The 25,466-nt window shown below is 38.9% G+C and overlaps 1 protein-coding gene across 7 annotated transcripts in view; it reads left to right on the top strand.

Annotated features, from left to right (window-relative positions):
• arap2 (ArfGAP with RhoGAP domain, ankyrin repeat and PH domain 2) overlaps positions 1–22,051 on the top strand; it is a 320,143-nt gene extending 298,092 nt beyond the window's left edge. For 6 of the 7 annotated variants that reach the window (XM_072566652.1, XM_072566631.1, XM_072566592.1 and 3 more), the window contains 4 exons: positions 6,061–6,096; positions 8,650–8,713; positions 11,268–11,399; positions 14,432–22,051. In XM_072566652.1, the coding sequence (XP_072422753.1) occupies positions 6,061–6,096; positions 8,650–8,713; positions 11,268–11,399; positions 14,432–14,767 (568 nt within the window). In that variant the 3' untranslated portion in view covers positions 14,768–22,051. Of the gene's footprint in view, positions 1–6,060; positions 6,097–8,649; positions 8,714–11,267; positions 11,400–14,411 lie in introns of all 7 variants that reach the window. The other variant, XM_072566593.1, reaches the window with a different exon arrangement.
• Positions 22,052–25,466: the final 3,415 nt, after the last annotated feature.

The raw sequence follows: 25,466 nt of genomic DNA, 5'->3' as shown, positions 1-25,466 counted from the left end.
GTACATCCACATACTGAATCAGAAAATTGTCTTGTAAGCACTTAAGAAATTCCTCTCCCTCTAAACCTTTAACACTATGGCCGTCCCAGTTTGGAAAGAACTGCTTGGGAGGATTTAAACCATTAAGGTGAGGGGGTGTGGGACCCAGGGACATAGTGAGGAAAGAGATCGATCTGAGACGGGTACAGCTGAGAACAGAAGTGAGTCAAACAGTCAGGGCAGGTAGGGACAAGTTAGGACTAATAAATTGAACTGCATTTATTTCAATGCAAGGGGCCTAACAGGGAATGCAGATAAACTCAGGGCATGGTTAGGAACGTGGGACTAGGATATCGTAGCAATTACGGAAACATGGCTCAGGGATGGACAGGACTGGCAGCTTAATGTTCCAGGATACAAATGCTACAGGAAGGATAGAAAGGGGGGCAAGAGAGGAGGGGGAGTGGCATTTTTGATAAGGAATAGCATTTCAGCTGTGCTGAGGGAGGATATGCCCGGAACTACATCCAGGGAACTTATTTGGATGGAACTGAGAAATAAGAAAGGGATGATCACCTTATTGGGATTGTATTATAGACCCCCCCAACAGTCAGAGGGAAATTGAGAAACAAACTTGTAAGGAGATCTCAGCTATCTCTAAGAATAATAGGGTAGTTATGGTAGGGAATTTTAACTTTCCTTCCTATGTTGTTGGTTCCAATGTGGACCATGACCTCCTGCTGCCCCCTCTCTCCCGTGAGAACATTCTGCACCCTCTCTGAGACATTCTTGGTCCTGGCACCAGGGAAACAACACACCATTCTGCTTTTTTCTCTGCTGGCCCCAGAAACGTCTGTCTGTACCTCAGATTACAGAATCCCCTAACACAATTGATCTCTTGGAAGCCGACGTACCCCTCGTTGCATTAGAGCCAGTCTCAATACCAGAAAATTGGCTGTTCATGCTACGTTCCCCTGAGAATCCATCACCCCCTACATTTTCCAAAAGAGCATACCTGTTTGAAATGGGCATATCCACAAAAGATCCTGCACTAGCTGCCTACCTCTCTTACCCTTCCTGGAGTTAACCCATATATGTGACTGTATCTGAGACTTTCCCCCCTTCCTGTAACTGCCATCCATCACATACTGTTGTTAATATATAACCATCATCTGTTCCCTAATTCCATTTGGTGGCAGGCACCTCTGTCAAACCCTACCAGATATTAGCATGATTTACCATCAATACAACCAAGCACAAAAGAAAAAAAAAAGCTTAGTTTGTATCTATTATGACCTCTTAATATTCCAAAATACTCTGTATGAGTAAATATTGTAGCCAGTTTTCACATAGCAGTGAGTTACAGGCACAGTTGATTTGATTTTAAAGGTGTTGATTACAGGAAAATGTTTAGCAAGACACCAAAACAACTCAGCTGTTTTACTTTGAATAGTGTCTAGATTTTGTACATCTATCTAAACAGGCAGCTTATTTTAGCATATCCAAATAACAAGCACCTCTGTTAACACAGTGCTTATTAGTTCAGAGGACCAGGTCAGTCAGCCCTCCAGCCTGTTCCGCCATTCTAGATCATGACTGATCATCTAATTCCATGATTTAGTCCCACACTAAACTATTGCACAAAAATATGTGCAGAAGGAGGAAAAAGTGTGCTTATGACAGGAGCCAGGTAGTAATCATCATTCAGAATTAAGCTGAATATAGATGATTCAGGAAAAGACAATCAAAGAGGGCTATGAGAAAAGATTGGCAGCTAACATAAAGGGTGACTCGAAAGTCTTCTGTATGCAGATCTACAGTAAAGGTTTGGTAAAAGAAGTAGTGTTGATAACAGACCAAAGGTTGATTTACAGATGGAAACCATAAGACCATAAGACATAGGAGTGGAAGTAAGGCCATTCGGCCTATCGAGTCCACTCCGCCATTCAATCATGGCTGATGCGCATTTCAGCTCCATTTGCCAGCGTTCTCCCCGTAGCCCTTAATTCCTCTAGACAACAAGAACCTATCAATCTCGGCCTTGAAGACATTTAGCGTCCCGGCTTCCACTGCACTCCGTGGCAATGAATTCCACAGGCCCACCACTCTCTGGCTGAAGAAATGTCTCCGCATTTCCGTTCTGAAATGACCCCCTCTAATTCTAAGGCTGTGTCCACGGGTCCTAGTCTCCTCGCCTAACAGAAACAATTTTCTAGCATCCACCTTTTCAAAGCCATGTATTATTTTGTACGTCTCTATTAGATCTCCCCTTAATCTTCTAAACTCCAACGAATACAATCCCAGTATCCTCAGCCGTTCCTCATATGCTAGACCTGTCATTCCAGAGGCATGGTTGAGCTGTTAAGTGACTACTTTGTATCTGTCTTTATCTTTATCTGTTCATACTCAGAGTTTGAGCTTTGGATGAGCTTTGAGAAATCAGGTGAATTATTCACTGCAGCATTCTTGGTATCTACCTTGTTGTCGCAGCCACAATATTTATAAGCGTCTAGATTAGGGTTGTGCTGAAAAAGCACAGCCGGTCAGGCAGCATCCAAGGCGCAGGAAAAATCAACGTTTCAGGCAAAAGCCCTTCATCAGGACTCTTCCTGATGAAGGGCTTTTGCCCGAAACATCGATTTTTCCTGCTCCTCGGATGCTGCCTGACCCGCTGTGCTTTTCCAGCACAACCCTAATCTAGACTCTGATTTCCAGCATCTGCAGTCCTCACTTTTGACACAATATTTATCAGTCCAGTTCCGTTTCTTGTCAATAGAAAGCCCTAGAATATTAATAGGGAATTCAGTGATGGTAATGACACTGAATGTTGAGGGCAATAGTTTGATACTCTATGACTGGAAATGATCGTTGCTTGACACTTCAGTGGTATCAATGTTACTTGCCACTTGTCAGCCCAAAGTTGGATGTCATCCAGGTCGTATTGCATTTGGACATGGATTGCTTCAGTATCTGAGGAGTCAAGAATGGTATTGAACATTGCACAGTGATCAGCGAACATCCTCACTTCTGACCTTATGATGGAGGGACAGTCATTGACAAAACAGCTGCAGACAATTGGATCTAGGACACTACCCTGAGGAACTGCTGCAGAGATGTCCTAGAGCTGCAATGACTGATTTCACTCCTAGAATTCAGCTCTTTGTCCATGTTTGAACCAAGGCTGTAATGGCGCCAGGAGCTAAGTGGTCCTGGCGGAACCGAAACTGGGCATCACTGAGCAGGTTATGGCTGAGCTGATGCTACTTGATAACACTGTTGATGACACCTTCTATCACTTTACTGATGATCGAGAGTAGAATAATGGGGTGATAATTGGTCAAATTGGACTTGTCCTGCTTTTTGTGGATAAGCCTGGGCAGATTTCCACATTGTTGACGAGGTATCAGTGTTGCAGCTGTACTGAAATGACTTGGCGAGGAATGCAGCAAATTCTGGAGCATGAGTCTTCAGTAGTGCTGCTGGAATGTTATCAAGACTCATTGCCTTTGCAATTTTCATTGCTTCTAATTATATCTTGATGTCACGTGGAATGATTTGAATTGGCTGAAGGCTGACATCTGTGATTATGAGGAGTTTCTGGAGGTGGCCAAGATGGATCATTCACTCAACACTTCTGGCTGAAGTTTGTTGCAAATGTTTGCATTGTAGTGCTCAGCTCCTCAATCTTTGAGGATGGGAATATTTATAGAGTATCCTCCTCCACTGAGATGCCCCACAATCATTCACGACTGGATATTGCAGACTACAGAGCTTAGATCTTACCTGTAGGTAGTTGAATTGCTTAGCTTGGTCTATCACGTGCTGCTAATTAGATCTGGCACGTAAATAGTTTTTTTTTTACCTTCATCAGGTTGACAGTTCAGTTTTGTGTATGCCTAATGCTGTTCCTGGCATGATCTCCTGCACTTTTCACTGAACTAGGGTCAAGCATGAGGTTGCAGATTGTATTGTACTCTGCTGCTGTTGATGGTCCCCAGCACCTCATTTGATGCCCAGTCTGGAGTTGGTGGATGTGTATGAAGTATATCCCATTTACCAGAGTGACAGTGCCACACAACATGATATGGTGAACCCTGAATGTGGGCTTTTGTGGCGGTCACTTTTACCAATACTGTCATGGACAGATTAAACTGCGGCAGGCATATTGGTGAGAATGAGGTCAAAATGTTTTTTTTTTCCGTCTTGTTGGCTCCCTCACCACCTGCAGCAAACCGGTAGCAACATCCTTTAGGAATTGGTCAGCTCAGTCAGTTGTGATGCTACTGAGCCACTGTTGATGACGAACTTGAAGTCCCATAACCAGTGTACATTCTGTGCCTTTTCCGCCCTCTGTGCTTCCTTCAAGTGGTGTTCAACATGAAAGAACACTAATTATTTGGCCAAGGACTGGGGAGGGTGGTGCACAGTCTGTAATAATCAACAGGAGGTTTCCTGGCCCATAATTCAACTGATGTCATGAGACATCATGAGGTCCACAATCCATGTTGAGGGTTCCAAGAGCAGGTATACCAATGTGGCACAGTCTCTGCTGCGTATATCCTGCTGGTGGGACAGAACATAACCAGGGATGGTGATGGTATCGTCTGGGACTCTGTAAGGCATGCATATGACTATGTTGAACTATTGCTTGACGAGTGTGTGATGCAGCTCTCCCAATCTTGGAACTTATCCTCCTCGTGTTTAATTATGCCCCGTTATCTTTATAAACTCTTGTTAGGCCTTTTAATGCATTTCCACCTTTCCTTCACTGCACCACAAATAGCTGTCCTTTATCTTGCGAAGCATTATTCTGGAATTTCTTTTCTCTCCCTCCCCTCCTTTAATACTTAGCTTAAAACTTCAAACTTTTGATCATCCTCTAAAGATATTTTTCTTTGTTCCAACATCTTATTTTGTCATCTTAAAAAATGTGAAATGGAATATCTTACGACATTAAGGCACTATATTAATGTAAGATTTTGCTTGTGTACAGCTATGTTTGAAAAACCCATAGTTTACCTCTTTTGCAATTACCGATTCTGTTTTTTATAATGTTGTCATCTTTAACTTTTTACTAATAATTCTAAGTGAAGAAAATTAGCTGTATTATCTATTACCTCTCATTACTTCCATCTTAAGAAATTGAATTAATACTTGATGCTGACTTATAATGGACTGATTCATTACTGGAAGAGTTGCTGGTCCGTTATTTCATCAGCAAACCTTCTCCAGTGAAAACATTCACGCTTTCAGGAGGATTAATCCAAAAGCAGTTTTACATATGTTGCATTTCAAGAAGGAGGCTGAAATATTTAACAACACCAGGAGCTTTATTATAGGAGCTGTTCACTCTGCAGAGTAAGGTTAGACTGAACTATTTCCTGCCCAGTGACTGCTGATGATGTCACATGAATAAACTTTTAAAGTGACAGTCCACCATATTTAAGAAAACACAATGTATTTTACTGCAAATGGACAATAATACTTTATCAATCATTAGGGTAGAAGTCATGATTTGGAGATGCCGGTGTTGGACTGGGGTGTACAAAGTTAAAAATCACACAACACCAGATTATAGTCCAACAGGTTTATTTGGAAGCACCTGATGAAGGAGCAGCACTCCAAAAGCTAGTGCTTCCAATTAAACCTGTTGGACTATAACCTGGTGTTGTGTGATTTTTAACTAGGGTAGAAGTAACTATTAACTGAGGTTATTTGATAAGAAGAGAATGTGCAATTGGTCTAACTTTAGCGAGTCTTTGATCCCTGAACTCACCATTAGCCTGGTAAATACAACATACCATGGGCAGTCTCGGTCTGCATGGTTTTTAATGAATTTTATATACCTTGCTGATTTACAATTTTAGGTGTTTCATTCCTTTCAAATTGATTGGTCTTCCTGCTTTTTAGTCTGTGTAATGCTTACTGATAATGACAATCTTGGAATCTTCAATTCTTCATGTTTATTTAGTCTTTGTTTTCACTAATGCCATTTCTTGATAAGAGTACTTTCCCTGTTCAGTAGCTTCTGAAGAATGAACAAGAACTACATGTTAATATGTCCCTTTCTTTGTTACACAGCTTGGGCTTTACACTTTATTCAGAAAAACAACAGTGGTAAGTTTTGAAATTACATCCTGTCCAAATCAGTCCTAATGTGTTACATTCTAAACCATTTGAAGTGTTTGCAGCAATCAAACTGTTGAGGAGAAAGTAAAATAACTGTATGGCAAAGAACACAAGGTACCTCGTGTGAATACAGTGAGGTCCTTTTAGCATATTCAATTTGCAAAAGGTGAACAGGTGGAATAAAGATCAAAGCAAGACATTTGTAAGGCAGTGCAAAGAAATTCAGTGACTTGTTTGTCAGACCAAGCAAGTCATTTCATCAAAAGGGTTTTTTAAATGAAATGAACTATATTATAAAAGTAGATAAGAACGGAAATCACTTACTTTGAGAGAATTGCACCAGATTGCAGAACAAGAAACCCAGTTAGAAAATAATACCTTTTACTGTGCAGTACTTTTACTATGTAAAACAATTGACTAATATGTAGAATATGTTTGAGAGTATTTTGATGTCAAGAAATCAGAAACAAGAGGATGCAGTGTAGAAACAGTTACTAATTATAAAGCGAGAGGATGGAAAGGATATTTTTCATAAAGTTATTAAGAAACAGGTTCCCAACTACTTAGGCATTGAAGCCCAGTCAATTTTGGGAAGAATTAATATTTGAGGGAGAATCTTGAAGATTATTGAAAGGCAAAAAATATTAGACTTGCTAGATAATTAAATTTTATCTGTTGTCTGAGTCATAGAGATATACAGCATGGAAACAGTCCCTTCAGTCCTACTCATCCATGCCGACCAGATATCCCAACCCAATCTAGTCCCACCTGCCAGCACCCGGCCCATATCCCTCCAAACCCTTGCTATTCATACTGACTAATTGAAGAAGAACAAGTATCAGTGATTTGAGGAAATCAAAAAGTAAATCAAAGGAAGAGTTAATTAAATTTAATGCAGAAAAAAAGATTATGGTGAAAATAATGAGACTGACAGCAGACAAATCTCTAGGATCACAGATTTCTATTCCAGGACATTAAAATAAATTGGTGAGGAAAATTTTAGAAGCTTTCATCATGATCTTTCAAAATTCACTAGATTCTGGAATTCTTTCCTTGGATTTAAAACTTGAATGTTTCACTTGATTATTTAGGAAGAGTGAGAAAGAGAACCCAGAAATTTTATACCTATGAATCTAACATCAGTCTTGGGGAAGTTACTGAATCTCTCATTAGGCAGAGAGAGTCATGCCCAGTTAGCCGAATTGAATTTACTAAGGCTTCACACTTGAGACTGAGAGGGCAAATGGAAACGTGTAGAATTGGAGGCAACATTTTGACATGATTCATGAATGTTATCAGAGATATAGTAGTGACACATCTGTAAATTGTGGTAAATAAAGTCTCACATGCGGGAATGCAAGGATAATTATATTGGACCTGAGGAAAGTAAATCCGTATTCTCCAACAGGTGAAAAGGTAGGAACCAGGGAGTTTAGAGATTTAGTTAAGGGTACATGTACAGAAATCACTTTTAAAAAAATGTAATGAGCATTTTTTTTAAAGAAATGTAAAATGCCTTAGAGAATTTGAGCCCTTATCTCGAGATCAGGAATAGAGTGGTGGTGGTGGTATTTATGAAACGGTTGTTAAAAGACATGGTTAGACTGTATTTAGACTGTTTTGTTTGGTTCAGGGCATCACACCTCAGAAGGCTATATTGAAGAAAAACAGAAATCGAAAAATAAATCAGAAGAAGAGATAATTAGATTTACTGCAAAGAAAAATGATGACACTGAGACTGGAGGGACTGTTATTCACCTTAATGATATCAAGCTAAAATGATTAAATTTAGGAGCGTTTGTTGCAGGTTCTAGGCTTTTGTTTATTCAAGTTTGGGAATTAAGCGATGACATAATGAGCTGGCTAAGATCATTAATGAATTTGATAGGATAGATATTGGGCAACTATTTCTTTAATATTGAGTCCAGATCAAGGGGATATAACCTTGGAATTACAACTGGAATATTATGGTTCAGTGGCAGTTAACCTGATAATTTTAGTTCAAGTTCCACCTCCCTCAGAGGAGTACATAGGATCAGAGAGGTCTACAGCACTGAAAAAGGATCATTGCATCAGTCAAAAGCAACCACCTATCTAATCTCATCGAATGTTTTCAACATCTGAACAGGTTGGTGAAAAATAATCAAGATGAGGGCTAGATCCTTTAGGGGTAATGTCCCAAAGAACTACTTCACGCAAAATTCATGGAATTCTGGAAAGCTTTCTTGCAAAAAGCTGCTGAGACTAGGCCTTTTGAAAATTCCAAAACTAACATTGCTGTATTTTTGTTAAGCAAGAGTATTAAAGTTAAGATTCAGCTTAAATGGCAAAGCAAACTGAATGACTTTGTCATGTTTCTAATTTGCCTTATAGCAAGGAAAAATTCAAGGAAATTATACTTGGGTAATTGGTTTCCATCATGAAAATAGTAGGTGAAATATGACAAATAGTTTATTTTTGAACTGAATTCTCTTTTGGTAATGTCTGGATAAGCATTGTAATTGAAAGCATGATAGTAATTTGCAAAATATGTATTGACAGGTATTTGTGCTGTGATAAGGAAGAAGCGTATGTGGAATGGTTAGCTAGTTTGCTTAATGCACAGGTAGGAAGTCCCATTTAATCTTACTAACCTTTCTGAATTATTTACCAATCTACTTTTTTGTGTTAGCATTGTAAAATTCTTGTACTACTTGAAAATGCACTGATATGAAAATAAAGCCTTATTAATATTGTTTATTAATGCTGTAGGAATAAAATTCAGCAACATAGCTCCAATAGTTCATTATGTAAGTAACTTAGCGAAAAATCTATTAAAGCAAAATTTGTAAATATTGTCATTCTTACCTCATGATGTGTTGGAATTATTAATAGCAACTCAGGAATGCGTAGCACCTGTTGTCACTTCAGAGTTATATTCTACTTCGAGCTTGGGCGAAAAGATGAATTGTCCATTATTTATCATGAGGGCAGTGCAATCTTTTAAAAATCATTATGTTTGCTTGAATATTAGTATAGGTTTTTGAAAAATTATTATTCTCCAGAATGACCCCTAGAATTAAATAATTGACAAAGATGCAATACAGGGCATTCTGGTATCATGCGACAGTGGCATTCCTCTGCAGTCTTGCGTTATGATTTGATTAGATTCCCTACAGTATAGAACAGGCCTTTCAGCCCAACAAGTCTACACTTCTGAAGAGTAACCCACCCAGACCCATTCCCCTACCCTATATTTACTCCTGGCTAATGCATGGTTTATAGAAAACCATGTTGTGGAAAACCGCTATAGAAAATCGTGCTGTAGAAGATCGCTACACCCTTTCAGTAAAATGTTTGCATTATCCAAACAGCGTCCACAATCTATTAATAACATTATAGCCAATTGGCATTGATGAAATGCATATTATACCAAAAAAACCTGTATGTTCTTCTTTTTAGTTATTTCGAGCTTTGTTCCAGTAAATGAAAACACAATATCTTTTCAAGTATGCATGCAAAGAGCAGCTGGTTTTAGCAAGAGAATTTCCAAGAAAAATATAAAATTTCCTCGTAGTTTTGGTTTTAAATCTTCCATCATTTTCTAAATGATTACCTTAAGTGGATTGTATATTCTATAGTTTCTATAGAAACAGGCATTAAAATCCTGAGATCTGTCAAAAACGACAGAAGGTTTTACCACAGCTGGATAATTTCAGAGATTATAGATAAATTTTGAAGGATACTACTTTAAAAAAATGATTCTCACCTTCTTGACATGTTCATAGAGCATATTTGTTCCTACAAAATGAAAATTGTGCTGAAGATGCATGTTTTCTTTTAGTTTGTCTCTAAAACAGTCTGAGATGAAAGAAAGGAGTACAGACTAGGGTTGTAAAGGTCTCATATAAAGAGTTATCGAGAGAATTGATAGTCTGGTAAAAAAAAGGAAGATGCTAAACCTTTGAGGGAAGGTTGGGAGATGTGGTAAAAGTGATGTATTTTGAGAAGGCTTTTAAAGCTTTGGAAGATAGTAAGCAAAGCAAGAGTACCGAGTATTGGAAGAAATCAAGGAGGACTTTAGTAGCAATAAGACCGGGATAAGCACTGTTGTGGCGATGGACCTAATGTGTGTATTTTGAGGGTTGAATTTGCAATTTGATGCTCCGATCTAGGTCAGACAGGTCCTGAGGTTTGTGTTTCACATAATTCAGCCTTTGCTTGAAGCCTAGGCAGGGAAAATAGAGTTAATAGCAAGAGTTCAGAGTTGTTGATAAACAGCATTGAAATTAGTCCTTCCAATACTTAATATAGAGAATTCTGGTTTGTCCAGACTTCATTATCAAATAGGACTTTTCCTTGGAGCAAAGGATGGTTGTGGTATCAAGGGAAACACCAAGAAAGATAAACTGTATGGCATTAGTATTCATAAGAAATCTAATTCTTTCTACTGATACTGTTACTGAAGGGCATCATATAAACAAGGGGCAGTCGATCAATCTTTGGAGAAATTCTGGAATCTGGGTGAGAAAATATTGTTTTGTACAAAGTTAAAAATCACACAACACTAGTTGATAGTCCAACAGGTTTAATTGGAAGCACTAGCTTTCGGAGCATCACTCCTTCATCAGGTGGTTGTCCTGTAACTGTGTTATTAAACAAAAAAAGGGTTGGCTCTTTAGGACAGAGATGAGGAGATGTTTTTTCCCCTTTGAGTCTTTGGATATCTGTTCCTCAAAAGGTGGGAAAGGCAGAGTCTTTGAATATTTTTAAGGCAGAATTAGATAGATTCCTGATTAAACAAGGTAGTGAAAGGTTATCAGGGTAGGTGGGTATCTGAAGTAATCAGATTAGCCATGATGTGGTTGAATAGTGGGGCATACAGAGCAATAGTAGAACGGCTTGAGAGGCCTACCTCTGCTTCTAATGTGTATGTTCCAATAATAACAAAACATTAGTTCACTGATGGAATTTAATGTTAATTTTGCACCTGCAAAATCTTGTTCTCCACAATTTGTTGTAAGGAAATTAAATTTGTCATGTACATGTTCTGATTTAGATCTGAAATAAATGGGCATTAGCTATTAGTTCCTGACTTTGTCACTTTGTCTATACCAAGATATAAGCATTCTTAGTGAAGTTGTCTTTCAGTGATGGAAAACTGTGCTTGCTTTGTTTAGCATGAAGGTGACCTTTGGCGACTAGATGGAAAATTGCATGTTTCATCAGCAATGTTGAATGCAAAACTCAGCAACATGGGTTTAATGCCGGGTCAGAAGAAGATTGATGGCAGAAAAATGGAACAAACGCATGTAAGTTGTTCGCCATAGCTGATTCCACTTGTCAATGTTCACAAACAGCTGAAATTATATTACTATTTGTATTAATGCACAGTTATCGTGCATGTACATGGTGTGGAAATGTAGCATTGTATGTCAGGAATTAATTCCTGACCTGAAAAACAGAGTAGAAATATCAGTGCAAGGCATCTCTCATGACTGGAGTTTAATTTCCACTGTGGCATAGTATGAATTGTTGACCATCGGTCATGTTTAGTGCCCAGATGGTCCACTGTGCTTCCTGGGTATTTCCCAAGTTTCAATTTTTTTAAATGGCACGTTTGTATATTAGGCAAGCAAGAAGGTTTATATTCATTTTTCTTGTACATTGGTGCATTAAATTGTTTCTCAATACTATTTTGTACCACAAGGCCAGTCTTGAATATTGCAGCAGCTACAGATTAATGATGTTTCAAATGTTAGCAAATTGGTTTAGGAATAGTGAGGTGGCCTGGTTAGGGAGCATTGCCGTATTCCGGTAAGTTTATTTTATGAAATGCCTTATTGGTTACAGATCCACAAACTGTTTCATTAAGGACTGAATGGTAGATGTGATGAAAGCCTGTTTTTACAGAATGCAGCCAGTACTCGTGCAAGCTAATTTTGCTCCATGCACAATGTCCCTTATTTGCATAATGAGCACTGCACTGCAACTTGTAATGAGCAAGCACCATAGAGACTTAGAAGGTTATTTGGTACCTGAGAAGCAAGCATTGAGGTTGGATTTCTAGATCAAAATGTCTTATTGGGTCAGAATAAATGCAACTTCTGGCTGACCTCTGCAATCACATCCAAAAAGGAAAATCAAGTCTGCCCCGTGATTAATCTTATTGATCAAAATGCAATTGATCTTAAAATAGTCAGCATTTACTTCTGCTGGCCTTTAAAGAACAACACATCTGCAATGCAGCAACAGCTAATAAATTGCCCACAGTGTTTCATTCTTGAGTAGTATGTTCTACACTTATGAAAATGGAACATGTTCTTTGAGTAATGCTATATGAGATCAACCAATCTAAGTATCTGTAATACTGGTTGTGAACTATTTTGATGCTATACAATTTAAGTGACCAATTCTCTGACATTTAAAACATCATTAATCTGTAGCCGATGCAATATTCAAGATTAGTCTTGCAACACAGTGCAGTGTTGGGAAACAAGTTAATGCACCAATATGAGGACAATGAAGAGAAAACACCTTTTCCACCTGATGTACAAATGTGCCATTTATGAAAATTTTAAAAATTGGAAAATATCAAGGAAAGCTAAGGCACTATCTTAACATTATACATCACCAATTTGGCAATGACCAGTGATCCATACTTTGCCACAATGAGAATGAAACTCTTGTGGTATGAGGTGTCTTGCATTGATATTTCTACTAGGTGTAGGATTCAGGTCAAGAACAAATTCCTGAGGTATAATGCTACTTTTCTGTACCATGTGCACGCAAGGTCACTTTGCATCAATAGGAAGTAGCAGTATAACTGCAGCCATTTGTGAATTTCTAGGCCTAATGTTATTGAGGAGATGTTTCTGTTGGTTGCAAATGAACAGGCTTCTTTGTCCTTATTCCATACTTTACTGTGACACAAAATTTTCACATAGTAAATTAGTGTGCCCCATTTTTTAAAGCATGCGCAACACACCAAGGCAAATTTCTGCATTGGATCGCCCACTCCATCAAGAAATCTCAAGTGAGCATTGTAAGATGCTGTTTACAAGTGAAACAACATACATTGAAAATCATCCTCACCCTTTTTGCAGATCAACAGAAAGAGAGAGAGAGAGATATGTATGAGATAGGAGAGTGGCTACATTGCAAGAAGTCAATCAGTCCAGTATCCTCAGTATAAACTGATTAAGAAACTTATGCAATTAATGAGCACAAGCAGGACAAAAACGTAATTACTGTTTTATATTTGTATGCTCTTTGCATTATAATTGTTTTTGACCTGTTTTGCATTCCATGCTCGTTTTTGTTGGCAGGGAAAAGTCTAAATTGGCGGGGGTGGGGAGGGGTGGGGTGGGGGGGGATTGTTTCTGAGAGGTGGATTTGCTGTTTAACGACACCGGTAAAACTTACTTGTCAAAACAAAGGTGCCCTTCAGAGGGAATAGAACCCCAATGCAGAGAATGCAAAGAACTGATGCAAACCTTTGTAAAACACCGACATGCATTCAGCCTAAATTTGTGCTCAGTTCCAACCCTGACACTTCAGGAAGGCTGTCACGGCCTAGACGCAGTGGAGATTTACTTGAATGATACCAGGGACTAGGAACTCCAGTCAGGTGGGCACACTGGAAACATTGGAAATGTTTTCTTCCAAGCAGAAATTCAGAGTAGGTTTCCCAGCGCTGTTATAATTCATGAACGTTTTTCGTGAATCTTTCTCAAATAACTCTTCCGAGGCTTGCATCCCATCACCAGTTCATCTTTTATTGTTAAATGCATAGCCTTTGACAATAGCACTGCCTCTCACTGAGTCAGACATTCAGGGTCCCAGTATTCCTGACATTCATCCTTTTATGTCAGCCCGGTCTCCCTGATTGGGGCTGTTAATCTTGTCCAAGCAGGGAACTGATATTCTATGATGTCCAGCTGGCTGATCTCATTACAATTACTATAGTTTCCAATGGCAAGAGGGTCATTATCTAGTGGACAGATGTCAAGTGATTAGCAAAATACCCAGAACTGACATGAGGAAATGTTTTTAAGACAATGAGTGGTTATAATTTGGAACTTGCTTAATGAAAGGGTGGTAGAAGCAGGCACAGTTGTAACACTCAAAAGAGAACTACATAAACACTTGAAGGGAAAGAAGTTGCACAACTGTGGGGAAGAGCAGGGGATTGTCATTGCTCTGCGTAAATAAAATGAATATTTAATGTGTTGCTATATCCTAGTTTTACAGCAAGCAATATTATGGTTTCTTTAAGTTGGAGAAGTTGTGTTTCATAAGCATATCAAATTTCCCCCTTTCAGCGTTTAAATTCTTATTGCAGGACTGCAGCAAATTGAATCTGAACGATGCCCTTCATCGAACATTTCGTGAGGGTACTCAGGGGCGACCTCATCACTTGGCTGCCTGTCAACTCCACTCAGAGGTTCTGCCTGCAAATGGACAGGAGCCAAATAGACCCACTTTACGTCCAGGTCAAATCAATGTAACACAAAACAACACAAAATTAAAACGTAATCAAGGACTGCAGACTTCAGGTCAAACAGAAGGCACTCTTTCTAAAATGGTTTTTGGAACTGATGCAAAACTGCATTCAGAACTCATGCAGGAGCTGAACACTGTCTTTCTGAAAAGTAATCCATTGGTTAAGAATGAATGAACTATGTCATCACCTGTAAAATATATGGACAGCTAAGTCTTTTATAATGAACAAATCATACATCATAAAATGAAGATATTTTGCTTCAAAAGAATTCACAATTAACAGGTTCACTTCATTCAGCAACTTACATCATTCCATTGTTAATGTATGTTATGAAGCAATAGCTATCAATTCAAATTGTCTGATTTTAGAAACAACATTGAACCATATTAAATACTCAAAAGTAGAATCCTGACCATACACATACAATACTTTATGGGCTATCTTTGAGGCTTGTCATGTATCAAAGTTGAATTACATGGTGCTTATAACTAAATTGGCTGTGACTTCTCAAGCTATTTGGGAAGAATTGTTGCAATGCAGCCTGCATATCAAGTGCAGATAGTCATAACCAATGAATAACCATTAGTTTGCTTGGAGTTATCATTGTTGATAATCCACTGTGATGTTTATCTTCTTTATCGGGTTAACATGGTACTGGAAAGATTATCTCCCTATTGTCCAATCACATATTTCAATCAAGTTCCTGAAAAAGAATATTCCAGATTTAATTTGTCCTACAGTGACATAATCCTCAAGTATCCATTTTCAAGATACGTGACATCTTTTTCATAGAAAACAATCAAACATGCACAGACCTGTGCCTAAGTGACTGGTCTCCAAAATTACCCAATTCACTGAAAACATGTCAGTTTGGCGTTTATACACTAGAAAGATTAAATGAAGCACAGAAAAAGGAATTTTATACTTTTATAAAATTTGCATTTATAACTTGTTTTTCCATTGTTGCGCTTACTGGCATTGATTAGCTTTTCTATTTTTAACTTGCCATAATATTGGCTGTATTCGAAACTACAGCGTACTAAATCAGCCAATGATTTGGACAGTGTGCAGGCTGATGTGACAAAGATTCACTGTAGTATTTCCTTATTTTTTAAAATTCTTTTCTTTTTGTGCTTTGCCTAAAGACAGCCCCCTGGCTTGTGGTCTACTCTAACTTCATCCTGAGCTGTTTCTCTGTCAGATTGTGTTAGTGACAGTTTGCCTTTGCTTGCACTCTCTGAGGCAGGACAAGGTGATTTCCAGGTCTACCTCAGCTAAAGTGGGAATTGAATCTATGCTGTTGGTGTTATTCTGAACCACACATTGGTAACCTAGCCAACTGTGATAACTAGCCCCTTAGTTCATCAGGTTCACAACATTTTGAAAAGAAATGCAATTTGTTATTCAAGCAAATTGGTAGCACAATAGATGTTGTCTGATCCTTGCCTTCAATCTGAAGAGTGCTTGCTTTTATAGCTCTCTTGTTTGCAGATGATTTACTCAGTATAGAATTTACTAGATTAATCAATTAAGATAGAAAGAGATGCATTTATATTGCATCTTTCATGATCGCAGGTCACCCCAAAGTGCCAATGAAGTGCTTTTGTAGTGTAGTTGCTGTTGTAATGTGGGAAATTAAGCAAATAGCAAGTCTGAAATCCAAATACTTGGTGGCTATTATATCTCCATAAATGAAACTGTTTATATTTTGCTTTTTTAACACTAACAAAAGGAATCTTATAGAACTGTAAACTATGCCAGACTTTGAAAGAATGACTATTGATTTTATACTAGTCTCTCTGATAAAATGCACATAAATACCCTTTGAAAATTGTCTTATGAAGGCCCCAGATTAAAAACAAGCAATCAGTTAAAAATCTCCTTTGCTTCAACCAGATCCTACAAGAAGTGATATGGTTAATTGGTCTTTAGTTCCTTCTAGGAGCAAGTTGCAAGCAACATTTTCCCGGATTCATTGGGCGACCAAGCTGAGAATAAGAAAGTGGCATGTTGGAAGGTATTCTTTAGAGGGTTGAGTTAAGGTGTACTTTTGGGTATAGTTTTTAGAAAGGGTCTCATTGTGCATTTAGACTGCCTAATACCTGATGTGGGATTGGTTAAAATCCTTCTCTAACTGAGCCCATGAAAATTCAGTAAAATTTAAAAGCTTCCATCAAACAATAATTTTAATAACTGTGTACATCTGCTTTCCTGGAATCAGCCACAATATAAACATCTGTCGATTTGAAATGATTCCAAGTTGCAGGTGATGCATGTTTGGGATTTTTGAGGATGTTATATGCTTCATATATTAGGTGCCTCAAACTATTTCAAAAGTCCTTTATGCTGAATGAGTAGCAACCGGTGACTGTGCACATGAGGCAATCATTTTAGGAATATCAAAATGGCACAATCAATGACTAGGTGAATGACTCTTTAATCTCTGTTTCTCCTTGATATTATTAATTGAAGGATGGATTGTAGCTAGGTTACCAGGAAATTAGCTGTCCATCTTCCAATAATACCATTGGGTCCTTAGTATCTACTAAATTATTGGGAAGAGAAATGATCAGGGCTTTTAAAAAACTTCATACACAAGATGTGGGTGTCACTGGCTGAGCCCGAATGTATTGTCAACCTCTAGTTGCTCTGGAGAAGGTGATTAGGAGAAAGTGAGGACTGCAGATGCTGGAGATCAGAGCTGAAAAATGTGTTGCTGGAAAAGCGCAGCAGGTCAGGCAGCATCCAAGGAGCAGGAGAATCGATGTTTCGGGCATAAGCCCTTCTTCAGGAATCAGGAATTCTTCAGGAATCCAGTGGAGAAGGTGATGGTGAGCTGTCTTCTTGAAATCTGCATTCTAATTACTTTCATAATATCATCAGAAATGTAGTTTAAGGCTTTTGGCCCAGTGATACTGAAGGAATGTTTATTTATTTCCAAGCCTGGATGCCAAGTGGCTCGGAGGGGAATTTGCAGGTGGTGGTATTTCCCCAAAATCTGCTGCCCTAAACTTCTACATGGAAGTGGTTGTGGAGTTGAAAGGTGCTATCTAAGGAGCCTTAGTGAATTTGTGCAGTGCATCTTGTAGATAGTACACACTGCTGATACTGAGCATTGATAACAGAGAGACTGAATGTATGTGGTTGTGGAGTCTGTCAACCAGACTGCTGTGTCCTGCATGGTCTAAGGCTTCTTGAGTACTGTTGGAGTTGTACTCATCCAGGCAGTTGGCAAGTATTTATCACAGTCCTGACTTGTGCCGTGTACACGGTACTTTAGGGAGTGAGGAGTTGGGTTACTCGCTGTCACATTTGTAGCCTTTGACTTGCTGTCATGGTCACAGTATTAATGTAGCTAATCCAGTTCAGTTTCTCACCATTGGTAAATGTCCTTGATATTGACAGTGTGGAATTCAGTGGTAATAATGCTATTGAATGGCATAGGGTAATAGTTAAATTTTCTCCTTTATGGGAAATGACCATTGTCTGGACTTTGTATATTTGTATGCCATGAGTGCTACTTGCCATTTGTCAGCCCAAGCCTGGATATTGCCCTGACCATGTTGCATTTGAGGAGTCCAAAATGATGCTGAACACTGTGCAGTCATCAGTGAATATGCCAGTTCTGACCTTATGATGGAGAGAAGGTCGTTGATGGTGCAGTTGAAGATAGTTGAGCCTAGGACACTACCCTGAAGAATTCCTGCAATGATGTCCTGGAGCTGAGATGACTGGCCTCCAACAACTACAACCAACTTCCACCAGAAAACTCCAACCAGGAGAAAGGTTGTCCCTGATACCCATCGACTCCGTTTTGCTGGGCTTTTTTGCTCGGTCGAGTGCAGCCTTCATGTGTAGGGCTGTAATGCTAACCTCACCTCTGGAATTCAAATTTACTGTCCATCCTTGAACCAAGGCTATAATGAGGTCAGGAGCTGAGTGGTCCTGGTGGAACCTAAACTCAGTGTCACTGAGCAGATTACTGCTGAACAAGTGCCGCTTGAGAGCACTGTTGATGACACCTTCCATCACTTTACTGATGTTCAAGAGTAGACTGATGGGACAGTAATTGTGGAAATTGGATTTCTCCTGCTTTTTCTGTACCAGATATATCTGGGAACGTTTCTACACAGTCACGTTGACATCAGTGTTGTAACAGTTCTGCAACAATTTGCAAGTGGCACAGCAAGTTCTGGAACACATGTCCCCAGTACTATTGCCAGAAAGTTTTCAGTGCCCTACATTTATCCAGGGCCTCCAACCGTCTCATGTTAACATGTAAAGTGAATCGAATTTGATGAAGATCAGCATGCTGAGGAGGCTGCAATGAATCATCTACTCAGCACTTCTCTGAAGACTGCTCTGAATCTTTTGCTGTGATGTGTGATGGGCATTGTTCAGAATAGGGATGTTTGTGGTGCCTCCTTTTCTTCCAGTGAGTTGTTTCATTGTCAATCACCATTTCCAATTAAATATGGCAAGACTGCAAAGCTTAGGTCTGATCTGCTGGTTGTAGAATCACTTAACTCTTTATCAGCTGTTGCTTGTGCTATTTGGCATGGAAGTTGTCCTGTTTTGTATCGTTACCAGGCTAATACCTTACTTTTCTGTTTGTTGTTTCTGCTGTGCATTCCTGAATTGAGCCAGAGTTGATCCCTTGACTTGATGGTCATGGTAGAGTAGGGGATATGCTGGTTGTTGAGGTTGCAGATTGTGTTGGAGTATAATTCTGCTGCTGTTGATCCATAGAACCTCGAAGACTGGATGCCCATTCTTGAGGTGCGAGATTTATTCATGATGTTGGTTAGTTTTTCTTAACATGAAGGTGTGACTTCATCTCCTCAAGGACAATGCAGTGGTCTCTCTTTCCAACACTGTCATGGACAGACGTACCTGCGGCAGACAGATTGGTAACAATGAGATCGGTTATACTTGCCCCTCTTGTTAACAGCCCTTTTGAAGAATGGCATCTCCAAAACTGTTGCCCATTGTCATGGGCTGTCCCCTTAGATTATGTCAAGCTCCTAGAGTGCAACAAAAGTCTGTAGATTTGCAGGTATGATTCATGTCTGTAGTGAACCCTTTAAGATTGTGTGTTTAGCGCTTGAGTCCCAGGATTGATCAGCTGAAATAGGCAGATTTTCCCCAAAATTTATACACATTGTTTCATCATATATGCCTGGAGAATTTTTCCAAGCCCATTGTCATTAGTGCAGCATACTGTTAGTCCATTGGATAGAACTGCCTCACTGAACTTCCATCCATGTTCTTCTCAAACATGGTTCTTGAATGATCTTTTTCAGTCATTTACACCATTTTGATATTTTAAGTCTGTATGAATGTAAGATGAAGTCAGTCCATTGTTGCATCAGTGTAGAGAATGGGACAGTTTGAACCTTAATATGCTAAATTATGACAGTACCTTGTGAAAACATTGCTATGTCACTGTATTTGTAGAGTACTGTAGAGTTGACAGATTAAAATCATTTGAGATTTGTAACACAGATGCCCTGTTATAAAAATGTAGCGTGGTCTGAAGTGCTTTCACAATACCTCCTGTGGTTTCGCCCCTTAACTGGAAGAGAAATAAACCTCGAGTTCAGCAGTTTCTACTCTGGCTGATCAACACTGACAGTTGAAGACAAAGTCATGAATTGCATATATAGTAATCAGTTATTGCTTGGACTGAGAGAGAAAAAGAGGCAGTTAGGCATTTCAATCTCATGAATTTAACATTATGTTGTAAATAATACAACAGCCCCGACAAGCAGAAGTTGAACTGCCTTTCAGAATCTCAAACTGACTGTGACCAAAGTCCTGATTGGTGTCATTGAATCAACATTTGGCAGCATGGATCTCACTTCTGTTCAGATAATAGTTTTGTATATCTTCAGAGGTTTGGCATCCTCTTAGCTGCTTCTAATTATGATTTGCCAAACAAAACTAATGATTAATTGCTACCTGTCACTGAATATAAAAGTTTTGTATTCCTATTTATTCCAAAGTGTTCCTATTCCAGAGGAGCTAATTGCAACTTAGATTTCACTTTCTATTGACACTTGGATAGAATTTCTCCATGAGAGTTCCTTGATATTCCAGCATGACTTAGTTTGAAGTTGTTGAAGCCCCCTGTGAAATGATATTAATGGCCAGTCTGTTTTTTTTAACCTCAGTATTTCTATTAAAATTTTGGACGGAGGTCAGAAAAGCACCTGTATAGTTGCTAACTGTTCAGATTGTAAACATTAATAAATCCCAACTCTGAACTGCACCATGGTAGAAAGAGACAAGAGAGTTAATCAACACTTGACTTCAGGTTATACATTTTAAACAGTGTACCTGAGAGGAAATGAACAAACGGCAAGAGACCAATTAGCCCATTTTGCCAATACCAACTTGGAATTTCACAAATTTCACTTGGAATTGAATTTTGGGCTTTTAGTTGAGCGATATGTAGTGATACTATTTTGAAAATTTTAGGAAAGTTTTCAGGGCTAAAGTGTTGGCAAAGTTGTAATTGTTAGTCTGTTGTTTTACAACCCATTACATATCATTCAACAAGTTTTAACTTTTTCAAGAGCTTTTACTGAGATTGATAGTGTGAAAAGCGGATGTTCAAACCAAATCAGATAACTTGAACAGTGCCCCCTGGGAGCAGTGGCAACTCACTGACATAAGCTTTGCGCTTCTGTACTTAACAGGCATGAGGAATGCTGTTAATTTCACATTTGTAATGATAGGGAGCACTTATAACTTCATTGTCATTATGACAGTAAAATCCTGGGCCAATGTTATTAGCGATATGGTTCAATTGTGAATTACTTATGAGGCTTGAGGGTTTAATCTAACGTTTTTGTTTACAATAGTTTGAGACACCTCAGTTAACAATTAATGTAACGTGATTAATTATGACTTAGTTATGACTTCTGTGAACATTGAAAATTAACAACAGGAATTGATTGATTCTTTAGTTGTGCAACAGTATGAGGGATATCAGTGGGTTGAGACTATTTCTAAGGAATGTATCAATTCAAAAATTTTGTGCAAAATATAACTGACCTTTTATATGGGTAATCGGATCCTTGAGACTTTTTTTAGTGGAACATAGGCTAGTTAACTTTAGTTAACTTTAGATATTATATAATGCAGATTCTCTGTTACCATGATGCAAATGTAAATTATGCAGCTGTCATTGGTAATATTAATGTAAACAACACTTCTTTTGTAATGGCTAATTTAGCAGCAATTTGTCTACTTTGTCAAGATGGATAATGATAGAAAAATAGAAGTGCACATTCTATTTCTGTAAATATCTGCTCTTTGAAATTATACATTTATTATGAGCAGTCAAACTGCCACAAATCTTGTAAAATAAATAGCTTTGTAATTGTAACAAATGACACTTGTAATTAAGGTCTGTTTTTGGCTCCTTCAACAGCTGATGTATTTCAGCTGAATAAATACAGTTGTTGATCATGAAGTTTCTTCAGCAGTATGAATAATGGTGTGGTTAGTTACTTATGAATGCTTATATCGCATTTTGATTATTGCTCGTCATCATATTCGTGAGCATCTTTCTTGCATGTTGATTCATATTTATATTTAATATGATGCAGAGAAATCTACAGAACACTGTTTCTTGAACTGACCTTGCTATGGGAAAGTTGCTTGCTAAAGTAGAAGATTTCTCCCAGTGAAAATTGAATCTGCTTTTAAGCACTTGATAAAATTTGGTTCAATTATTAGAAATGTATCCTCAGTCAGAGGTGGTTGGTTCATGCCCTGGTAAAGGACTTGAGTGCAAACTCTGATCTGATACTCTGCTACTGGGATCATTGATTTGTTGGAGTTCTTGCCTTTACTTGAAATGTTATATTGGCTTCCTGTTCAAGTAAGAGACCCCAGGAATGCTAGAGGAACAGTGAGTTCGGCTTGGTCAGGATTTCTCTCTCAGCCATCCTCACAGAACAAAATAATTAGTTATTTATTCAATGACTGTTCACTGGGATCTTGCTCTGCACGTACCTGTCAACCACTTTCACCTGTTCCAAACTGGGGTTACCCAGCATTTATAGTATCAGAGCGTTGACTGCATGCTTACTCAAAGTTAGTCCAACTAGAAATGCAAACTCCCATCAACAAAGAAGCTAATTTGTCTATATACAGAAAAGCGATCACTACCCACATACAAAACTCAAGATTGCCCCATCTTCCCCCAAAAAAGGTGAGTCTTTAAGAAAAGAACATTACATTGGCAAAAAATGTTTAAGACTGACTGACTGTGTGGTAGGACTCGATATTAAAGAAAATGCGGTATTTCTTCAGCAAATTAATGATAAAATCAGTTTTCAGTCATTTTTATTTCCATCTTAAATTTCTATGTATATCAGAAGTCAATTCAACATTGCTTTCTTAGTTGCAGCATTTAAACACAGTGGTCCCAAGGATCTTATGGTCTTAAGGCTGTCATACAAAGTTTAATGGTGGGGATGTGAATAGTTTTTACACCATATCTATTTAAAATATGAAAACCTTACAACAGTTCAGTAACCTTGGGATCAAAGCTGCCTTCTTACACCTACATAAACTCTGATGTGATGACATCAGGCCACTAACCCAACAACTTCAAGTCAGTCTCCAATATCACTGAAGTCAGTCAGGAATCAAAATCAGTAGCCAAATCAATAATGTTCGTTGACCATGCCATTTCACGATTAGATTAGATTACTTACAGTGTGGAAACAGGCCCTTTGGCACAACAAGTCCACACCGCCCTGCCGAAGCACAACCCACCCATACCCCTTACCTAACACTATGGGCAATTTAGCTTGGCCAATTCACCTGACCTGCACATCTTTGGACTGTGGGAGGAAACCGGAGCACCCAGAGGAAACCCACGCAGACAACGTGTAAACTCCACACTGTCAGTCACCTGAGGTGGGAATTGAACCCGGGTCTCTCGCGCTGTGAGGCAGCAGTGCTAACCACTGTGCCACCATGCTGCCCAATGAATGGGCCATAAAAAAACTTTGAGGGAGTCTCACCAGGTTATGCTACAATGGTGGATATAAAGGATGAAAACCAGGCCATGGCTACTTTCAGTAGAAGACTGGTGTTGGAGGTGAGAGGGTTTCATAGATTATGTAACTTTTGAGTTTTCATGGTTTTCAGTCTGCAGTAGGACCTTTCTCTCAGTGTAAGATGCGCACAGAAAATGCTAGAATAAATTCTGTGCACTCCAGCATTGAACTTTGCAGTTGTTATTCCCCATGGGAATTTTATTGCCATGACAGGTCCAGCAAACAGCTGCAGAAGGAGCTCCAGGGGACAGGTAGCATCATCAGGCAGGCAGACATTAGTAAAGGTATAACCTACTAACCATGTCTACAGGCCTAGAATGACTTACTCCAGATGTCCAAATGACATTGCTTTTGTCTCATTCCAGAGCCATTGTTGTGTGACATGTTGTTTGGTGAGATAACCACAAGTTTGCATTGTTAGATGTTCAGTGCCTATGAGATTAAATTAAACTGTGGCCTTGAATTTCTTCACTTTTGGGTCCTGCTTGGAATTATGTTGAAATCTTGGTGAAATTTCACCATCTGCAGCCCATCACAGTATATAGGTTTGTACAAATATTCAGGAGTGCTCATAAGTATGAGCTGAAAAATGTGTTGCTGGAAAAATGCAGCAGGGCAGGCAGCATCCAAGGAGCAGGAGAATCGACGTTTCGGGCATAAGAAGGGAAATGTCAGTTCTCCTGTTCCTTGGATGCTGCCTAACCTGCTGCGCTTTTCCAGCATCACATTTTTCAGCTCTGATCTCCAACATCTGCAGTCCTCACTTTCTCCATGCTCATAAGTATGACCCATTTACCATTGATAATGCCAATTAAGCAACAGAACCAGAGGTTTACGGCCGTGATTGGATTTGCAAAGGTGGAAGGAGATATTGATTGTAAAATGTTGCAATATAATCTCTCTCTGGACAGCCAGGGTGTTTATATACAGTAAAAACTATCACTACCAATGTGCAAATTGTATTTGGCCTTAAACAGTGAGTATATTGTGCTTCACAATAGAAATATCCACAGGCACTCCTAAGTGCTAAGGATATTCAGAGGCCTGGAACTTTTCAATGACTAGTTTCTGTAATAATAAATGTTACCCTTTCGAAATAATGGATCACCACATGAGAAACCCATAAACTACTTCTGACCACAGGCATGACACTCACCAGGGCTAACATTACACAGACCATCAGCAAAGATATGACGCTGTGCCCTTTGAGGAGAGAGCCTCAGAGGTGATTGATGCTTCCACAGGCTTGTAGCTGCAAGCTTACTAATGTTCCACCTGCTATGGAAACAAACAAAGAGCACAAAGGAGCTTATCATCATTTGACATGAATTCAGAGAGATGTTTCCTAAATACACATCATTGGGAGTTGAAACTTAGGCCCCTCAATAATGAGACACACCTTTGTCCACAAATTTCACAAACCTCCAATGTCAAATGCCATTAAAATAATATTTTGTAATTCTGTAGCCTTCCTTCAAAGCTATTTGCTAAAGCGAGCTCCCCCGTCCCCCTCTCCCATGAATCTCACTATCCATGGCCTTCCTTCAACTTTACCTGTTCCAAATGTGCAATTCCATTCATTTACTGCGAGCTCCAGTATCTTCCCCTCCAGAGAGGTGAAAATTCCTCTTGGATTCATTGCTTCTAGTCCTAGCCCCCTTGAATAGTATATGCCATTATCTCCAACAAATAAATAGGGACACTATAGTGGATCTGCTGAGGAGAAAGGAATCATACTTTGGATCTTGTGCCCAGTAAGTCCAATGGTCAGCATTTCCTAATCCCATTTGCTG

The sequence above is a fragment of the Chiloscyllium punctatum genome, chromosome 1 (assembly GCF_047496795.1).
Source record: "Chiloscyllium punctatum isolate Juve2018m chromosome 1, sChiPun1.3, whole genome shotgun sequence".
Classification (NCBI taxonomy): domain Eukaryota; kingdom Metazoa; phylum Chordata; class Chondrichthyes; order Orectolobiformes; family Hemiscylliidae; genus Chiloscyllium; species Chiloscyllium punctatum.
The sequence above is the reverse complement of the archived record's forward strand: the minus strand, read 5'-3'. Positions and strand labels throughout refer to the sequence as shown.